Source organism: Drosophila grimshawi, unplaced genomic scaffold (genome assembly GCF_018153295.1).
Source record: "Drosophila grimshawi isolate 15287-2541.00 unplaced genomic scaffold, ASM1815329v1 contig_311, whole genome shotgun sequence".
In the NCBI taxonomy this organism is placed as follows: domain Eukaryota; kingdom Metazoa; phylum Arthropoda; class Insecta; order Diptera; family Drosophilidae; genus Drosophila; species Drosophila grimshawi.
Window position 1 is genome coordinate 27,059,823 of NW_025063098.1, and position 15,557 is coordinate 27,075,379.

The following is a 15,557-nucleotide window of genomic DNA, read 5'->3' on the forward strand; positions in this document are numbered from 1 at the left end:
GTGCACTCGTTTGGTTTACCATAAAAAGTTCGTCTTTTTTCTGGCTACTACGATCCTGCCTGGTTGCATGCATGATAGAGAGCTTTGGCAGCAATTCTGAGTGCAAAAATAGGCGACGACTTAATTGCCGCACACTTGGCGTGGCACATAAATTTAGAGTTACGCTTGACTTGCCACACGAACACAAACAGCCACCTTTGTGTGTGTGCTTGTGTGTGTAATTAAAGCAGCCTTATGCATCCTTTATGCAGATGGCTGTTGCCATTTTGGCTGCTCTTTGCCGTTATTGTGACCCAGTTGGTGGGTTTGTGCGCGACTTTAGCTGCTGCACGTGTTGCATGTGGCATGCAACAAACAGAAATGCTAGAAGGCAATAACAGCTGCAATAACGCCGACAACAACTTGCAACAAAAGCACAGCTATTGCTGTGGGCCAAACGCTACGAGCTCCTTGAGAACTCCCTTGCACTCATTGGAATATTTGATTAGCATTCGTCCTTAAATGACAACAAAAAAATAAATAAAATGAAACACTAAAACAGCTAGGCGGGGTCTTAAATATTTGCGAGTTTAGGCCAACAGTCGAATATACATAAATAAAGGCAAAGGCCAGCAAAATTTAAAACCGAAAACGGAACAGAATGAAATGAAATGCAGAGCTGAATACATTGTAAAGCCGATTTTAATGTATAAACTCATGAAATATTCATGTCCGTTGTGGCATTTTTTGATGCTACCTCAGTAACAGACAGCAGTGCGACCCAAACAAATCCTTAATGTCTAGGCTAAACCTTTATGCACTTAAAACGAAACATTAATCTTATAACGAATTAAATCCCGGAAATTTGTATTTCCTTCAACAGATGTGCAAGCCTTTAAAACAAGTATTTAAACTAAAATGAATTAAAATTAAATATTAAATAGGTAATGTTCCGCATTTGACTACAATTAGTGCAACTGGATTAAAACGCCAGCAAAAGTTTCCTTTATAGCAGCTAAACACCAAAAAAGCTGTCAAAATGGTAAGTAATTTTATTCAAAATGAAAATTAATAATTTTAAGCTTAGCTTACTAAAATTTTACCATAGAGTTATGTGAATTATTAATTGATAGCACCAAAAAAAAAAAAAAATTTCATTTTCATATTAAAACTAGAAATATTTCAAAATGAATAAAATTAATGAAAATCTAATACTTATGGCATACACTAAATAACAAAATATTTGAGTAGGGAAAAATATTGAGCTTGTTGAACAAAAGTATGAATATTCATAAGCTATGCAATGATTGATCTAATAAAATGTTTTGATTGATCTGAAAAACATTTTGAGGTTGTTTTTGTATAACAAGCTCGTCAAAAGTGAGATAACATTTGCAAGGAGAGTCATAAATATTGAGAGAAAAAAAATAAAACATATTTTCCATGTAGCATAGAAAAAAAAATTGTTTTTTTTCTGCTAAATTTTTCAAGCGTTATTACTTTATCACACTTTAGGGAGAGAATGAAAGCAAAAAATGCAGTAAAGCCAGTAAATGTAATAAAATTTGTATTCGAAGCAAACAAAACATTTATAAATTCCACTAAAAAACTTTTCTTAGAAAAAAATTCGTGATATTCGATATTGAGAAGCTTAGGCTTGGCTTAAGTATCTAAGCAGTAACTGAAAAATTTCCTTACACAGCTGCTGTGTGACTGAATTTAGATGCCATAAAGGCACCAAATTTAATTAGATTCAATGCAAATATTTTGAAGACATAAAGATGCTAAATTTCGCTTAAGATATATAAGTATATCGAGCATGCTGATTATTCGTAAACAACAAAAGCTGCCTTTAAGATTCTTGGGTAAAAGCAAATTAAATGCCAAGGACACAGATAAAAATCACTTTTGCCAAGGGAATCAACTCAATGACAAGGCAAACAAAATTGCCGGTTGCTGACATGCCACATTCGTATACGCATACGCATATGCAGACAGACTTCGACATATAGGCGAATGTATAAAAGAAATGTTCACATCTAATGATTGCGATTTTCGCATTACTTTGCATGCTATTCGATTCTATTTTTCAAATTACGCTCAGCAGGAGCTACCCACGGGTAGTTCTATCATTTTTGTGAGCTATTTGGTTACTGCTGTTGAGTTTTTATATTTGTGCGATGTTGTTGTTGCAACATTTCAATATGTGCACAACAAAGGCAATAAACATCAAATATCGGTTAGATACATCTTCATCAGGCAACGAGCAAAAACCGAGCAGTCGAACTGCGAGGGGGCGGCCACTAGACGTATGCGTAATGTATGTAAATATATTTCAAGTATTTTCCCTGCTTGCTTGCTTAGCATTACTTCCGGCGGTTGCGATTGATTGTGTGAGCTCCATACTTGCAGCGTTCTCTATGAGCATTTAAGTGCCTGTCTGCCTGTGTGTGTGTGTACATATGTGTGTGGGAGTGTGTGCGAATGTGTGTGTATGTCTGGGTTTGATTTCGCATAACAAATCAAATTGATTGCTTGCAGGATACATTTAAAAGAAATGAAATGCGCAATCCTTATTGATTTCACATTTTTTGCATGTATCAAACGAGCAGCTCCAAAAATGAGCCACAATCATTTTTTTCTTAATGTTTTCCTGTATTTCATTTTTTTTTTTGGTTTTGGTTTCTTTTGTGTAAGTCCATTTTTTGATGGACTTCATTTTTATGATCACTTATTTCGCCTGTAAATGTAATTAAAATGTGAAGCAGCATTCAATTTTGCTGTCGCTTTTATGATTTCGTTTTGAGTGGCCATAAAAATGTCTCTGTAATTTCAGTAATGGGGCCACACAAGTGGGCAGAGAGTTGATTTTCCCAGTCACACTTAAATGAAAACCAAATAAAATAATGTACATGTACTATCCAATAAGATAAAGCATTAACATCATGCTGCGTAATTATAATAAGATATTCTATTGTGCCCATAAACTAATCGTTGTTGTTCTTGCTTATGTGTTCACACAATTATTTCTTTCAGTATGGCTTTGTTAACTACGCCTTGGAGTCGCTGGTGCTCAAGCATTTTGGCGAGGAAATATGGGAGAAGATCAAGTAAGTAACGCCAAAAAGACAACGACTCACCAACGACAATCCATTAATAGCACTTTATGGGAAAACTACTACTCTTACTTCTACACTCCAGTCCATAAACAGAACTCGAAATGGCATCAGGAATTAATGCGCCACTTTTATTGTGTGTGTCTGGCACAGATAAATATTTAACAAGTCTCCCATGAAACACACTTAACCAATTACAAGCGCCACGATTCTTGGAACATCATTTGTGGTTACGTCTAATAAGAATAAAGAATGATTTTGGTTCCTGTTTTCATTAGCATATTGCATTATGCATAACTCAATTAGCTGTCGGAGAAGATAAAGATGGGATAGCAGAAAGCTTCCTTGTATTCACTTGACGTCCGCAGTTTTCACTTGAACTAAAATTACTTAAGGGTAGAGAATTAGATTAGTAGGAAAAGTTTTGGTCAGTTAAGTATTCTTATGGCTAAACGAATTAAAGGGATTAATTGCTTATTCTTCTATTGCTAATGTTCGAAAGCATTTTGAGGCAGGTGAAGTTTATTATTAGATGGCCTCTGCTAAATTTTTATTATATTGCCAAAAGTCGTTGCTTGTGGACAAATATTTAAGAATGATAAATTATCTGTATTAGACACTTATTTTCCAAGACCTCCTAGTTAAATATAGCCAACTATACAATATGGAAATGCTATATACAATCTGCCTCCCAGGAAGCATGTCAAAGATTATACCAACAAAACACCAAATAGTAATAACAATAAAAGCAATTGCGAAAAGATAAAGTAATAATAATAACAACGTATAGTGTCAACACCTAGTCACCGTTGTCAGTAGCCTGATTTTATTTCTAATAACACGCCCAAACTCTGACGAGCTCCACTAATTTCGGCAAGTGTGCATAATAATTTGTGTGTGAGGATTATTCTATTTATTGTTGGGTTTCAGTTACAGTTTGGGATGCTCTTGCATGTTACTAACGTGGCGCATTTAATTAATAACTAAAATACATAAATTTATGCACAATTGTGTGCCCAAACAGCCGACAGAAGCCGCAATTAACTAATTATCCATTTTTCACATGTGCCACGTGCTGCCTCTCCCGCCGCTCGCAATCCCTCATGCCACACACACGAGTACATAAATTAATTGTTTGTATGCGTCTGTGTGTGTGTGTGTGTGTGGCACACATAAACAAGCACAACACGCGTAGCATTAATGTTAACAACGATTTGTGGACCTCGAACTGAGCCAAAATGTTCAGAATGCAGTGGCAAGAATTAACGGATATCCGGCCGAAAATACTCTTCCGTCCCCTCCCCCTCTTCAATACACTCTTCGTGCTTCGTGTGCGTGCTTTTGTCTCTCACTAAATACAATACGCATTTATCTTAATTAAGTTATTGATATTGCGTGCGTATTTGTTTAGTTGTTCATTTGGGGTTGCCTTTGCCTGAGTCATGCGCTAATTTTCCCTAATGGCGGCTGAAGGCAAGCCAACCAACCATGACGTCAGAGCTGATTTTGCTAATTGAGCAAGATTTATGAATTTTGATTTGCTTAAGCGTCAGTCAGCTGCCCAAAAACTCGTGGCATTAATTCGCTTCAAGAAATCCTTTTAATTATCTTCAACGGCCAACGAAAAAACATCGGGTGAAAAGGCAAAGTTTTTCGATTTGTTTGTTCGTTGGTAGAAAATAAACGTCTTGACCCTAGACTAAACGGCTGCTAACAATGACTCTGGCAATGACATGACTTTAATTACATTGCAGCCACTTGGCATTGGCAGTGGGGCAATCAATGCAACAGAGGCAGTAGCAGCAGCAGTTCAACTCGATGTGGCAGTTAACAGTGGCAAGAGCCGCACTCATTATTCTGCCACTTGAGGCGCCCAGGCATTGGCATTGACGTTCGTCCACACTTGAGTCAACATAGACGCACACACACACACACACATACACAATTCTAGTTGAGCAGGTTTCGTGTTTTCTTGAGTTACCAAAACCCACATGATATCACACTGGAAAACTTAGACTGCTGGCTTACAAAGTTCAAAGATTCAACAGCAAAGTTTGTACATGTAAAATAATACTTGGTGTCTTAAATTGTGCAGCTGCGGTTGGAAGTTATTTGATAAATTTTAGATTAATAAAGTTATCTTTTTACAAATACCACAAAAATATCTTTAACAATTTTGGTTCTTTATTTATTTGATTTCATATATTTATTCTATGTTAGCAAATTAATTTAAAAAAAGAAAAGAAAAAAGTTAAGAAGAAATTTTCCATGCATCGAGAATTTGACTGAGCCTTTTAATTATGTCTATGAACTGACTACATATAATTTAATAATCTAAAAAGTGCACAGATTTCATGTATATAGTCAAATGTGTATTATCGGAGTATGAACTAATAGTGGCTTTTGATTGTGTCCAATGAAATATAGAGAGTCAAATGAATCCTTGTTTTTATGACATGTGCTACATATTCGTGTCGTGTCACGATGGCATCTCTGTGGCAATAGTCGTAGACGGCAGTTCTTGGCCTCGTTAGCCCCTCGTTCAGTTGCACTTGAAGGCATTGTCAAAGCGTTCATTAAAAAGAAGGCAAGACCAAAGGCGACTCACATTGACAGGATACAACAAGGAGCAGCTTATGCGTGCGTGCCCGTTATACTGTTTGTCTGCCAGCCTCACTCCCCCTCAGTCTGTCTATCCTTCTCTCTGCCTCGGTGTGTTTGTCTGTGCGACTGTTTGTCTGTGTCTCTGCCTGTGCCTTCAATATGAGTGCCACAGGCATTTGGCTTGATTGACGCACTGCTGACCGCAATTGAATGAATGAATAAATGTAGTCCCTCAATGTCTTCTCTCTCTCTCTCTCTGTCTGTTTCTCTCTCTCTTCCCTCTCTTACTCTCATTTTCTCTTGCAATCTCTCTGTGTTCTTGTTGATTACTTTTACTTACTTGGCTTTAAAGCCGTGTGGCCGAGCTGCTTCTGGCGGCACTCGTGCTCGCCCGCACTTAATCAGAATCTGTGCGCTAAGTGCTTTATGGGCTGCTGCTACTTCACAGCCGTCTTCATCTTCTTGTTTTTGTTGTTGTTGTTGTTGTTGTTGCCGCATAATTGCAACACATCAATCTGCAAATGAGCCTCATTAATTTGCCACAAGAACAAGATTGAGCTTCAACTTAAAGCTCAAACTCAACGGCTTGGAAATATGTGCTTGAATTATATTCTTGCTGGTTGTGTGTGTGATTTTATTTTATTTTAACGCGGCTTGACTTTGACTTTGATGTGGCACAAGGATCACAAGGATTGCTGCACTGTGAGGCTGGCCCAGAGACTGAGACAGAGGCCGCAACGCTTGACATTAACGCTCGAGACCAGCACGGACAAGCACGCAGTAGCACAGAGACACACAAACACACAGTTGGCCACGGTCAAAGTGGCAGTTGTTGTGCTAATACACACACCGGAAATGTGAAGCATAGCCCCATACCCCACCCGATCCCTTCCCCCCAAATACGCCCCCTAAATCGGTCTATGCTGTGGCAGTGTCGCTTTATTGTTATTGTTGCGAAAGTCCTTGTTATTGTTATCGTTGCTGGTGCTGCTGTTTCTGCTGTTGCTGTTGCTGCTGCGTCTGCTGCTATTGCTGTTGTGCGTGTTTGTGGCACTTTAGACAAAAATCGATTTGCCTATAAAATGTTTTACAACACATGCAGGCACACATGCAGACACACACACACAAGCACGCACACAACACGACCACAATATGGGCATGCTGCTTGTGCCGGCATGGCGTCTAAGCCTCATGGCCCCGCAGAACCCGCCCACATCTGTCTGTCTGTCCACCCAGTCGCCTGCCAGCCTGCCAGCCTGCCTGTCTGTTCATATATCAGTCAACTGCTCTGTGTATACATATATTTTAATACTCAGCTGAGCTGCTGCTGCTTTTGCTGTTGCATACTGCCAAAAAAGAATTCACTGCTAATGGGTAAAACCCCAAATCCCAAACCTTGACTAACTGCTGGACCACAGAGGACTAACTGCCATGCGGGTAACTGCTCCCAGGATTGATTATGCACACATTGTGATGGGCTTTCGAAACGCTTTCAACTCAATTTCTCTAAGCTATAAATAGACAGTGGCTTTTTTTTCGATGAGTTCATAAATAGAGACCACCTGGCTGCCTCACACAGTGGACCTCGTCTTGATTTTAGAGGATTTTTATAAATGGAATTTACTGTATGTTTTATGAAATGATTTATATATATTCGATTTTTGTTTGTTCAATTTACATTTATTGGAAAATTAAAAATTTTCTTCAGAAATGCACTTGATTAACAAAAATAATTTAATATAATAGCTCAGCTAAAAACGAATTCTGATACACCATTTTTTTTTACCAATTACTATTGAATATATGATCCAATATAAACCATAAACATTTGGCTCGACAATGCTGTTAATATTTTCCAGCTTTTTCATGTTTCTGTGTGCTTTGCATCAATGTTTACAAGCCCATTTAAAACAGAATCATTTTTCTAGAACGCTTTCATAAATCTATAATATGATGGCATTCATCAGAATCATATCACAATTCGTCGCATATGCAGATGGGAGTATTATCTTTGGTATAGGAACTCTCATCAGAGCCTAGCTGAGCTGGCCATAATTTTGTGACCTGTCCATGTCATCATGTCAGTTCTAGCTACACTTTTAGCATTGAGAGCACAGCTAGTGGCATGGAAAATTTGATATATTGACAAGGCATTGAATTAGCTTCACGCCTCGCTTTGCTTTTGGGACCATATTTGCGCAACGCTTCACTTAATGCGCATACGCCTAGTGGTTCATGACACGTGTGTGTGTGCATGTGTGTGTGTGTGTGTGTGCCATATTAAATGTAAATTTGTGCGAGCTTCGCAAAACACATTTGTCGTCGTTGAAAAGCACAAAGAAGAACATTTTCGCGACTTATTGACTTTGCAAAGGAGTGCAGCTGTTGCGGCAACAGCTGACAAAATTGTAAAGCCTCATCAATCTTCAATTTGCCCAACTAAAAGAGTTAGCCATGGAGATGTCGTTGTGTGAGTCAGCTAGAGCTAAGCACAGATTTCATTTGGCTGCCAGTAAAAACACATTTTAACACTGATGTTAATTCAGAAACGGTTCACTAAGTGCCGCTTAAAAAACCGCGAATAACATCTGTTTTTTTTTTTCTTTCTTGTGTGCCCTGGGCCATTAGGCGGCTGCTGATTGTGACTTCATGCCCCATGTCCGAGCTTCATATTACTGGCATTTATTTTTGCCAAGCTCGCTACTCTTTAGATATTCATACCAGCACACACACACACACACACACACACACACACACACACTCACATAGCATTCATATTCGACGCCCTCGCCCGCAGCATTATGTGGTGTTTTTTTCGTCTCGTTTCTTTGGGTTTTTTTTCGCCACACAAAAATCGATCGCATTTTCATGGCAGACATTATGGAAATTCGAGTCGCTTTTCAAGTGTTTGTCTGTGTGAGTGTCGGAAATGGCATTTCTCAGGCATGTAACGAGTTGAGGGTGTGTGTATGTGTGTGTATGTGTGCCATTGTGGGGGTGTGTGTGGGTGTGTATACATATGTGTGCTAATGCGTCAACAAATGTGCGTTGGTGCGTCTCAAGTTTCAATCCGAGCGAAAAAGGCGTTCGCTTTTCCACAAAAATTTCTCTAGTTTTAAATATACATATAACACGGAAAGTTGCAAGCGATGTGTGATAGATGTATGTATATGTTACTACCCAACCCAAAAATGAAAAAGAAAAAACAGAAAATAGAACAAGCAAAGTTAAAACAGCAAACAAGTTGGAAAGCGCGAGTTGAGAGTGTTGGGTGTGGGGATACCCTGTAAGTGCTTATCAGGTCTTTCATAAATGTAAAAACATATTTATTACATAGGATCAAAATGAACATTTTTAATATTCAGAATGAAATTTGTGTTAAATTGCAACATGTTAGTATTTTTTTTCTGTTAATAATTTATATAAAAAATGAAAAGTTTTCTAAAACATGCATAGGGTTTTCCATTCAAAAGCTACACTTGTGCTCATAATTTATTTACAAAATGACAAAATAGCTTCAACCCTGATAACGAATTCGTATAATTTATGTATAATAATTTAACTCTTCCGCTTTTTTGGAAACTACCCTTTTTGCAAAACTCAGGTAAGGTTTTCCGCAAACAAGCTACATTTTTGGTAATAATTTATTTACAATAGGACAAGTTTTATCAACATCACAACACATACGTTTTTCCACACAAAGGCAATATTTTTAGAAAACGAGAAATTTCATCAAGATAGCTACAACATTCATAATGAATTTGTTTACTTTGTAATGAATGTTCCGCTTTTTCAAACTACCCATTTTACTGAGCACAGTTGAAGCCGGCAACAATACAACAACTGCCAGTAAACCCTTCCATCTTTCACACAAACAAAACTTTAGATTTTGTTAGTTTGTCTTTCAACTTTTCGAATTGCTGTTTGTCATATTTTCATATCTCAACTCAAACTGTCGTCGATTGTTTTCGACAGTTGAACGCATCCAATAATATATATGTCTGTATATTTAATGTCAGCCTGCACCATCCCCTTCCCCTGTCTAACTGACTCCCCATTTGACACGTTTTCGCACTTATCGCCGAGATTACTTTTAGCTTTGATTGCATTTCCCTTTGCTTCGATGAAGGCAACTTCTCAACTTCTCGCTTTTGGGCAAAAAGCAGCATTTATTGTTCGTTTGATTGCTTCATATTCAGCGTATTGGCTGCCCACCTGGCACAGAGCCACGCCCACATTTTATGCTTGTATGTTCGCGTTTTATGTTCAGCACTTTTATCGCTTTATGAATTACGCGTTGCGTGCGTGCGTTCAAAAACTTGGTGGCCACGCGGCGCATACGTAATATGGCAACGCCAACTGAGAATCGACAGCTGAAATCCACTGAGCTCACATTAATGTCTGTTACGGCTTCTCAATAGCCAACCACTTGGCCGACGACTGTCCCTTCGTGCGTTCAACTTAAATCGAGTGCATTAATTCACACAGAAGACATAAAATTATTGCCCAGGCTCTAAATTAAATATTTCGCCATGGGCATAAATATTGACTGTCAATACGATTAACACCAAATTTTGAATAGAAGTGCATTTCAATAAATCTTTCGCTATAGCCAAAAGTAATATCTAAATTTAAACCTTAAGCATAACATTTTATACAGTATAAATGATTAGCAATAAGTTTGTTCAATAGAGTAAAAAGAAACGTGAGAAAATTGTTTGCAATAATAAATGTCAGAAATTTGTTTGTTTTTCATATCTAGCCTGATCACTTACATATTATATTTCTCATCTCAATTTCATTTAATTGGAGTTAATGAGAAGCAGTTGAGTGAGCCTATGCATAAAGATAATAAAGCGTAATTCACTAAACTAGCTTAAAAGTTACAAGTAACAGAGCACAAAGCCCGCTTGTGATGGACTTGTGGAACGAAGCCTTTGTAGGCCGCTTTTAGCTTGTTTCCAACTCATTTCACGCCAAAAGTTAATTATAAATTTATCGACTTTCGTGCCAAAACTTAAGACCGCACAAAGCCCCATTAATTCATAATAATAACTTGATACAAGGCAAGCAACAGCATTTCAAACAAAAGGCAGCTGCCAACGCAGTCAAACCACCCCAAAAAACAACCCACACCGCCTAACTGCCCTCAGGCAGTTCAACGTTGGCGCCAGAGGGTAGGCAACAAATATTAATTAAATTAGTTAAATATGCTGGTCTGGACTGTTGACTGGGGCGTATGCTCAATGCCTATCTTGTTAATCATACACCCAGTGTGCGAGCGCTTTCAGAATATTTCAACTCTCTGCTGCACAACAGTAAAATTACATTCGTTTTCATTGTATGGTCAACGTGGGGGCGTCACCCGTTGAGGGTGGCACATGGTGCAGGGTTGTTAGTTGCGGGGGTTGCGATAAACGGACCCACGTATTTCGTGTGTAAATGCATCAGTGGAAAATTCTTATTTATTGCATTTGAGAATTGCGCCACTGTTGTTGGCGAGTTGTCTGTGTGGGTTTGCTTATGTGTGTGCGGATGTGTGTGTGTGTGTGTGTGTGTGTGGGTCTGTTGCTCCTTTTGGGATGCCACGCAACGCTTAAATGCAATTTATATGGATTGTTGTTGCAGCTGTTCAACAAAGCGCAACTGAACAGGCTATTTTTTGTTCTCTTTTGTATTCTACTCTTCTTATATTAAATTTAAGTCGTTGGAATGCCACAGCAAATGCAACTCAAATCACATAGAATCCAATTGAATTTGTTTGAGTGTCTGCAACGGCGTATATGTCAATTTGCCACAGTGCCTAACGTCCAATCGGAGACAGCTGTCTCCTTACAGCAATTGCAAGAGCAACAGCAACGGCAACAGCAATGGCAACTGCAACTGCATCTGCATTTTTCTACCGCAGTTACTTGACTGCCTTAGCCCCAGCTCAAATCAAAACCCGTTTATTTCCGTATTTTTCCTTGCCTTATGCCTTGCAAATCGATGGAGTTGACCAAGCAGCAGACACTGTCAAACCATGTAACATTTTTCTCTTGATTTGCATACAATAAAACCAACTGCAAGAAAAACAGCAACAAGATATTGCCGCACATGTCTGCGAATGTTTGCTTCCGCTCCACACACACACACGCACACACACATGAGGACGACGACAACATGGGGGCTGGGAGGTGCAGACAGTCAACAGCCCGTGGCGACGCTACAACTGAAAACTTGTAAACTGCAGTGGCATGTCAAACCGGAAGTGTTGCCTTGTGTGCCACTGTCAATTTACGACAACATTTCTGTTTGTTGTTATTTTTGTCACAGCTGCCTCGCTTATTTCATTTTATATCTGGCATTGCGTTGAGTGTCGGTTTAGCTGTTAGGCATCATTAAATGAAGCGTCTCTGCCAACATTATTACAAAATTACATCCTGATATGACATGGAAAAGTGCATACTGAGCATCGACTCGTCAAATAGAAATTAAAATTTGCTTAAGTTTTGCTATATTGCCAAATAAAGAGCACCTATTAAACGATTATTATTTATCATAAATTTATATTTCATTACTACTTGACAATTTTTAACAAAAATTATATTCACAAAAGCAATAATATTAATATAAGTAAAAATAATCTTGACAACTTAACACATACAAGCCAAGTGTTTTCCTTAAGTCTTCATCTTAATCGGTTTTAAATACAATTTCTTACAATCGAAAATTAAGTAAAATGTACAAATATAATATATAATTAAACATATATTAACTCTGACTAGGGCTACAACTTAAGAAAGCACTTGACCTAAAGCTAACTAAAAAACCTACTTAAACTAAAAGAAATTCATATACAAATTTCGTTGCTCCAATAAATAGACACACATATAGAGGGTAACTACTAGTCGAGCACTCTCCTACTCCCAATTTTCGTTGCCAAGTTGTGGAGGATACAAAAAATATATAGCCAAAATACCTAAGTGGCATGCAGTCGAGGCAACAATCACAAGTACAACTTTTAATTTTGCGTGCTCATCATTTCTACATCCGCTTCAGCAGAATCATATTATAGATATCAAAAGGGAATTTAATATTGTGACAGATAAAGTACAAGATGCATTAACATAAATACACACAAAGTTTATTATTAAATGGATAACAACAAGGATATTGTCATTACTTACGCGTATTAGCACCCGCTTTGGGGCAGCTTTAAAAACGAAGTAAATTAAGGACTCGTGACTGTACACACTCAGAATTCCGTCCAGTCAGCAGGATTCAGTAGGCAGCCGTCCACTGCCCCGAACTTGCCGCATTTATCAGCGCGTATCGACAGTTGCTAATGATGTCCTAATTTCGAGATGTCACAGTGAGCGCGTAGATAAATTTTTTTTGGCCAAAAAAAATATAAAAAAGAAGAAGAACTCGCAGGCAAAATACAAGACAAGATGGGCGAAAGTCAATCGATGAGCGGCAGCCACAAAATGCCAGCCATAACAAATGGCCAAATGAATTGTAGGAGTGTGAGTCGGATTTCGATTTGGTTGCCTCTTGTCTCTGTGTCCGCAACAAAGTTGCGCGCCAGCTTCGCATGTGGACAGTTATTAATGAGTTGGCCGGCAACGCTGGACACAAAAGTGGCATTCATTAATTTCGCTGAACAGGCTGAAGGTGCTTGGTTGATTCGTTGTCTCTTTCTTTTTATCGGTCTAACAGTTTCACAACAGATTAAGCTCTGCTGCTGATGCTACTTGTCTCAATGGAAACTGCGTTAAAGGTTAATCATACGCCCCGTGGCCGTGGCAAGACAGCAAAAATGCTAAGCCGCTGCTAAATTGACTTGGCTCGGCTAATCGCAATCACAATGGCAATAACAATGAGTAAGACTGCGACAATGAGAATGTGAATGACATTCGCAATGATGAGCTTCATAATAATAATGATGATGGTTAAACTCAAACTGATAATGAAACTGAGACTGAGTCTGAGACAGAGACTGGGATACGGGGCTGAGACAGAGGCGGCGCCTCCTTTATCATTAACGACTTACATCACGTCCTGCAAGTGGTTGCTCTGCCAGCGGTTTAACGCTAATCGCATACAAATACAAGCATACATGCAAACTCAGTGATACAGAGAATGAAGTAAACGCAGTGCCACAACATTCACAGAATACGTGCAACTGCAAACCATCCTCATTGACTTCTGCTGCTGTCCCACTATGTATGCTGTCTGGCTGTTTTGAATAACACGCCTCAAGGATTACGACGGCCAAGCCACATAACCCACCCGTATAGCAAACGGCATGAATGTTTTTATTTAAATGTGATTGTCTTGTAGATACCCTGCTTTAAATGTCTTAACACACATGAGGAGCAAAGTTGGGGTATATTTAAATGGCAATTCCATAAATTATTTGGAATATATTGTTGTATGGCGTAACTTGAATTTGTATTTATATCAACATCAATATTACCTGAACTATTTTTTAAGTATTCACATATAAAATTTTTGAAATATCTTATATTATTTTCTTATAATAATTATATTATTCATTATATTATTATATTTTTATGACTACAAGCACATTGGCAGTTACATTAATTACCTGTAGTTATATTAATTATAGTACAACCTAATATATTATTTAAAACACCCCAATTTAATTTGATCTTAAAAGCGTTCTCTCTTGAATCTGAAAATTATATTATGCAAAAACATTTACTCACCAAATTTGACGTTTCTAGGGTATATAAATCAAATGGACAAGTGCCGTCTGAGATGACTGCATTTTCAATGTTAATTCGATGGCTCTTACAAATCGATTTGCAATCTCAATGCAATTGATTGGCACTACTCGATAATGTGCTCACTATTCTGTTTTAGGATACAAGGATGCGTTAGTTATAGCCCTGGCCCTGGTCATGGCCCAACTTTAGCCTATATCGAAATGTTTGTGTGTGTCTGAGTGTGTTTTCGCATTGTTGGCGCTTCTACATTTGTGCACAATGAAACATGTGACTCACTTGAGTTATGTGCCACATTAACTTGCACAAGTCTTAAGTGGCTTTTAACCTTATTTCGCTTCCGCTTTCTTAGCTGCAGCTTGGCTGTGCAACACACATACGTTATTTGGGGGTCGCTGCAGCGGCAACTGCCACTTAGAAAACCAGCTACGAAAAGCTGCATTCGAGTCTAGACGACTACTTGTATGGTTGGGCAACTAGCTAAGTAATATATTTTTTTTGATTTACCAAGAAAAACTTGGTAAAAAAAACTAAAATTTATAATTATTTGGAAACGACTTGCGTACAGAATACATCCAGAGAACACAATTCAATGTATAGAAATAAGTTGTAGTTTTGATAAGTCAATGTGAATTTATTGGTCGCAATTTATTTTGCTAGCCAAACTGACTTCAAATAGCCTTTATTTAACATAAATTGTTAAAGTTTTGCTTTCTCTGAAAACAGTTTAGGGGGAGATATGAAACTGAAAGCCATGAAAAATTATTTAAAATACCAACATTGTAGGAGCAAAATCGAGACCATTCTTCCTTTTTGGTCCACATAAATTATTTATTATTATTAAAATCACTTCCTAGATGACCTGCAGCTGACTTTGATAATGAATAATTTATGTGAACTTAAAAATATAAAAATAGTCAGAGTTTTCACAGTTTTTCAGTAACGTATTATACAGTTATATATACATTTTCACACGAAACAACCAGTGAGCTTAACAGACTTTTGGAAAAGTGAGAAGACAATTTATTATGCACTAATAAGCATTACTGGAAATTTTAAAGGATTAAACCTTAAGCTGCACATATTTTTTTCATCTGTAGAGTTCAAACTAAATACAATTTTCCAA

The 15,557-nt window shown here is 37.9% G+C and overlaps 1 protein-coding gene across 1 annotated transcript in view; it reads left to right on the forward strand.

The window, feature by feature from the left end:
- LOC6569794 (guanylate cyclase soluble subunit beta-1) overlaps positions 1-15,557 on the forward strand; it is a 59,823-nt gene that overhangs the window by 1,597 nt on the left and 42,669 nt on the right. The window contains exons 2-3 of the mRNA XM_001996118.3: positions 924-1,021; positions 3,016-3,089. Coding sequence (XP_001996154.1) covers positions 1,019-1,021; positions 3,016-3,089 — 77 coding nt within the window. The 5' untranslated portion in view covers positions 924-1,018. The remainder of the gene's footprint in view (positions 1-923; positions 1,022-3,015; positions 3,090-15,557) is intronic.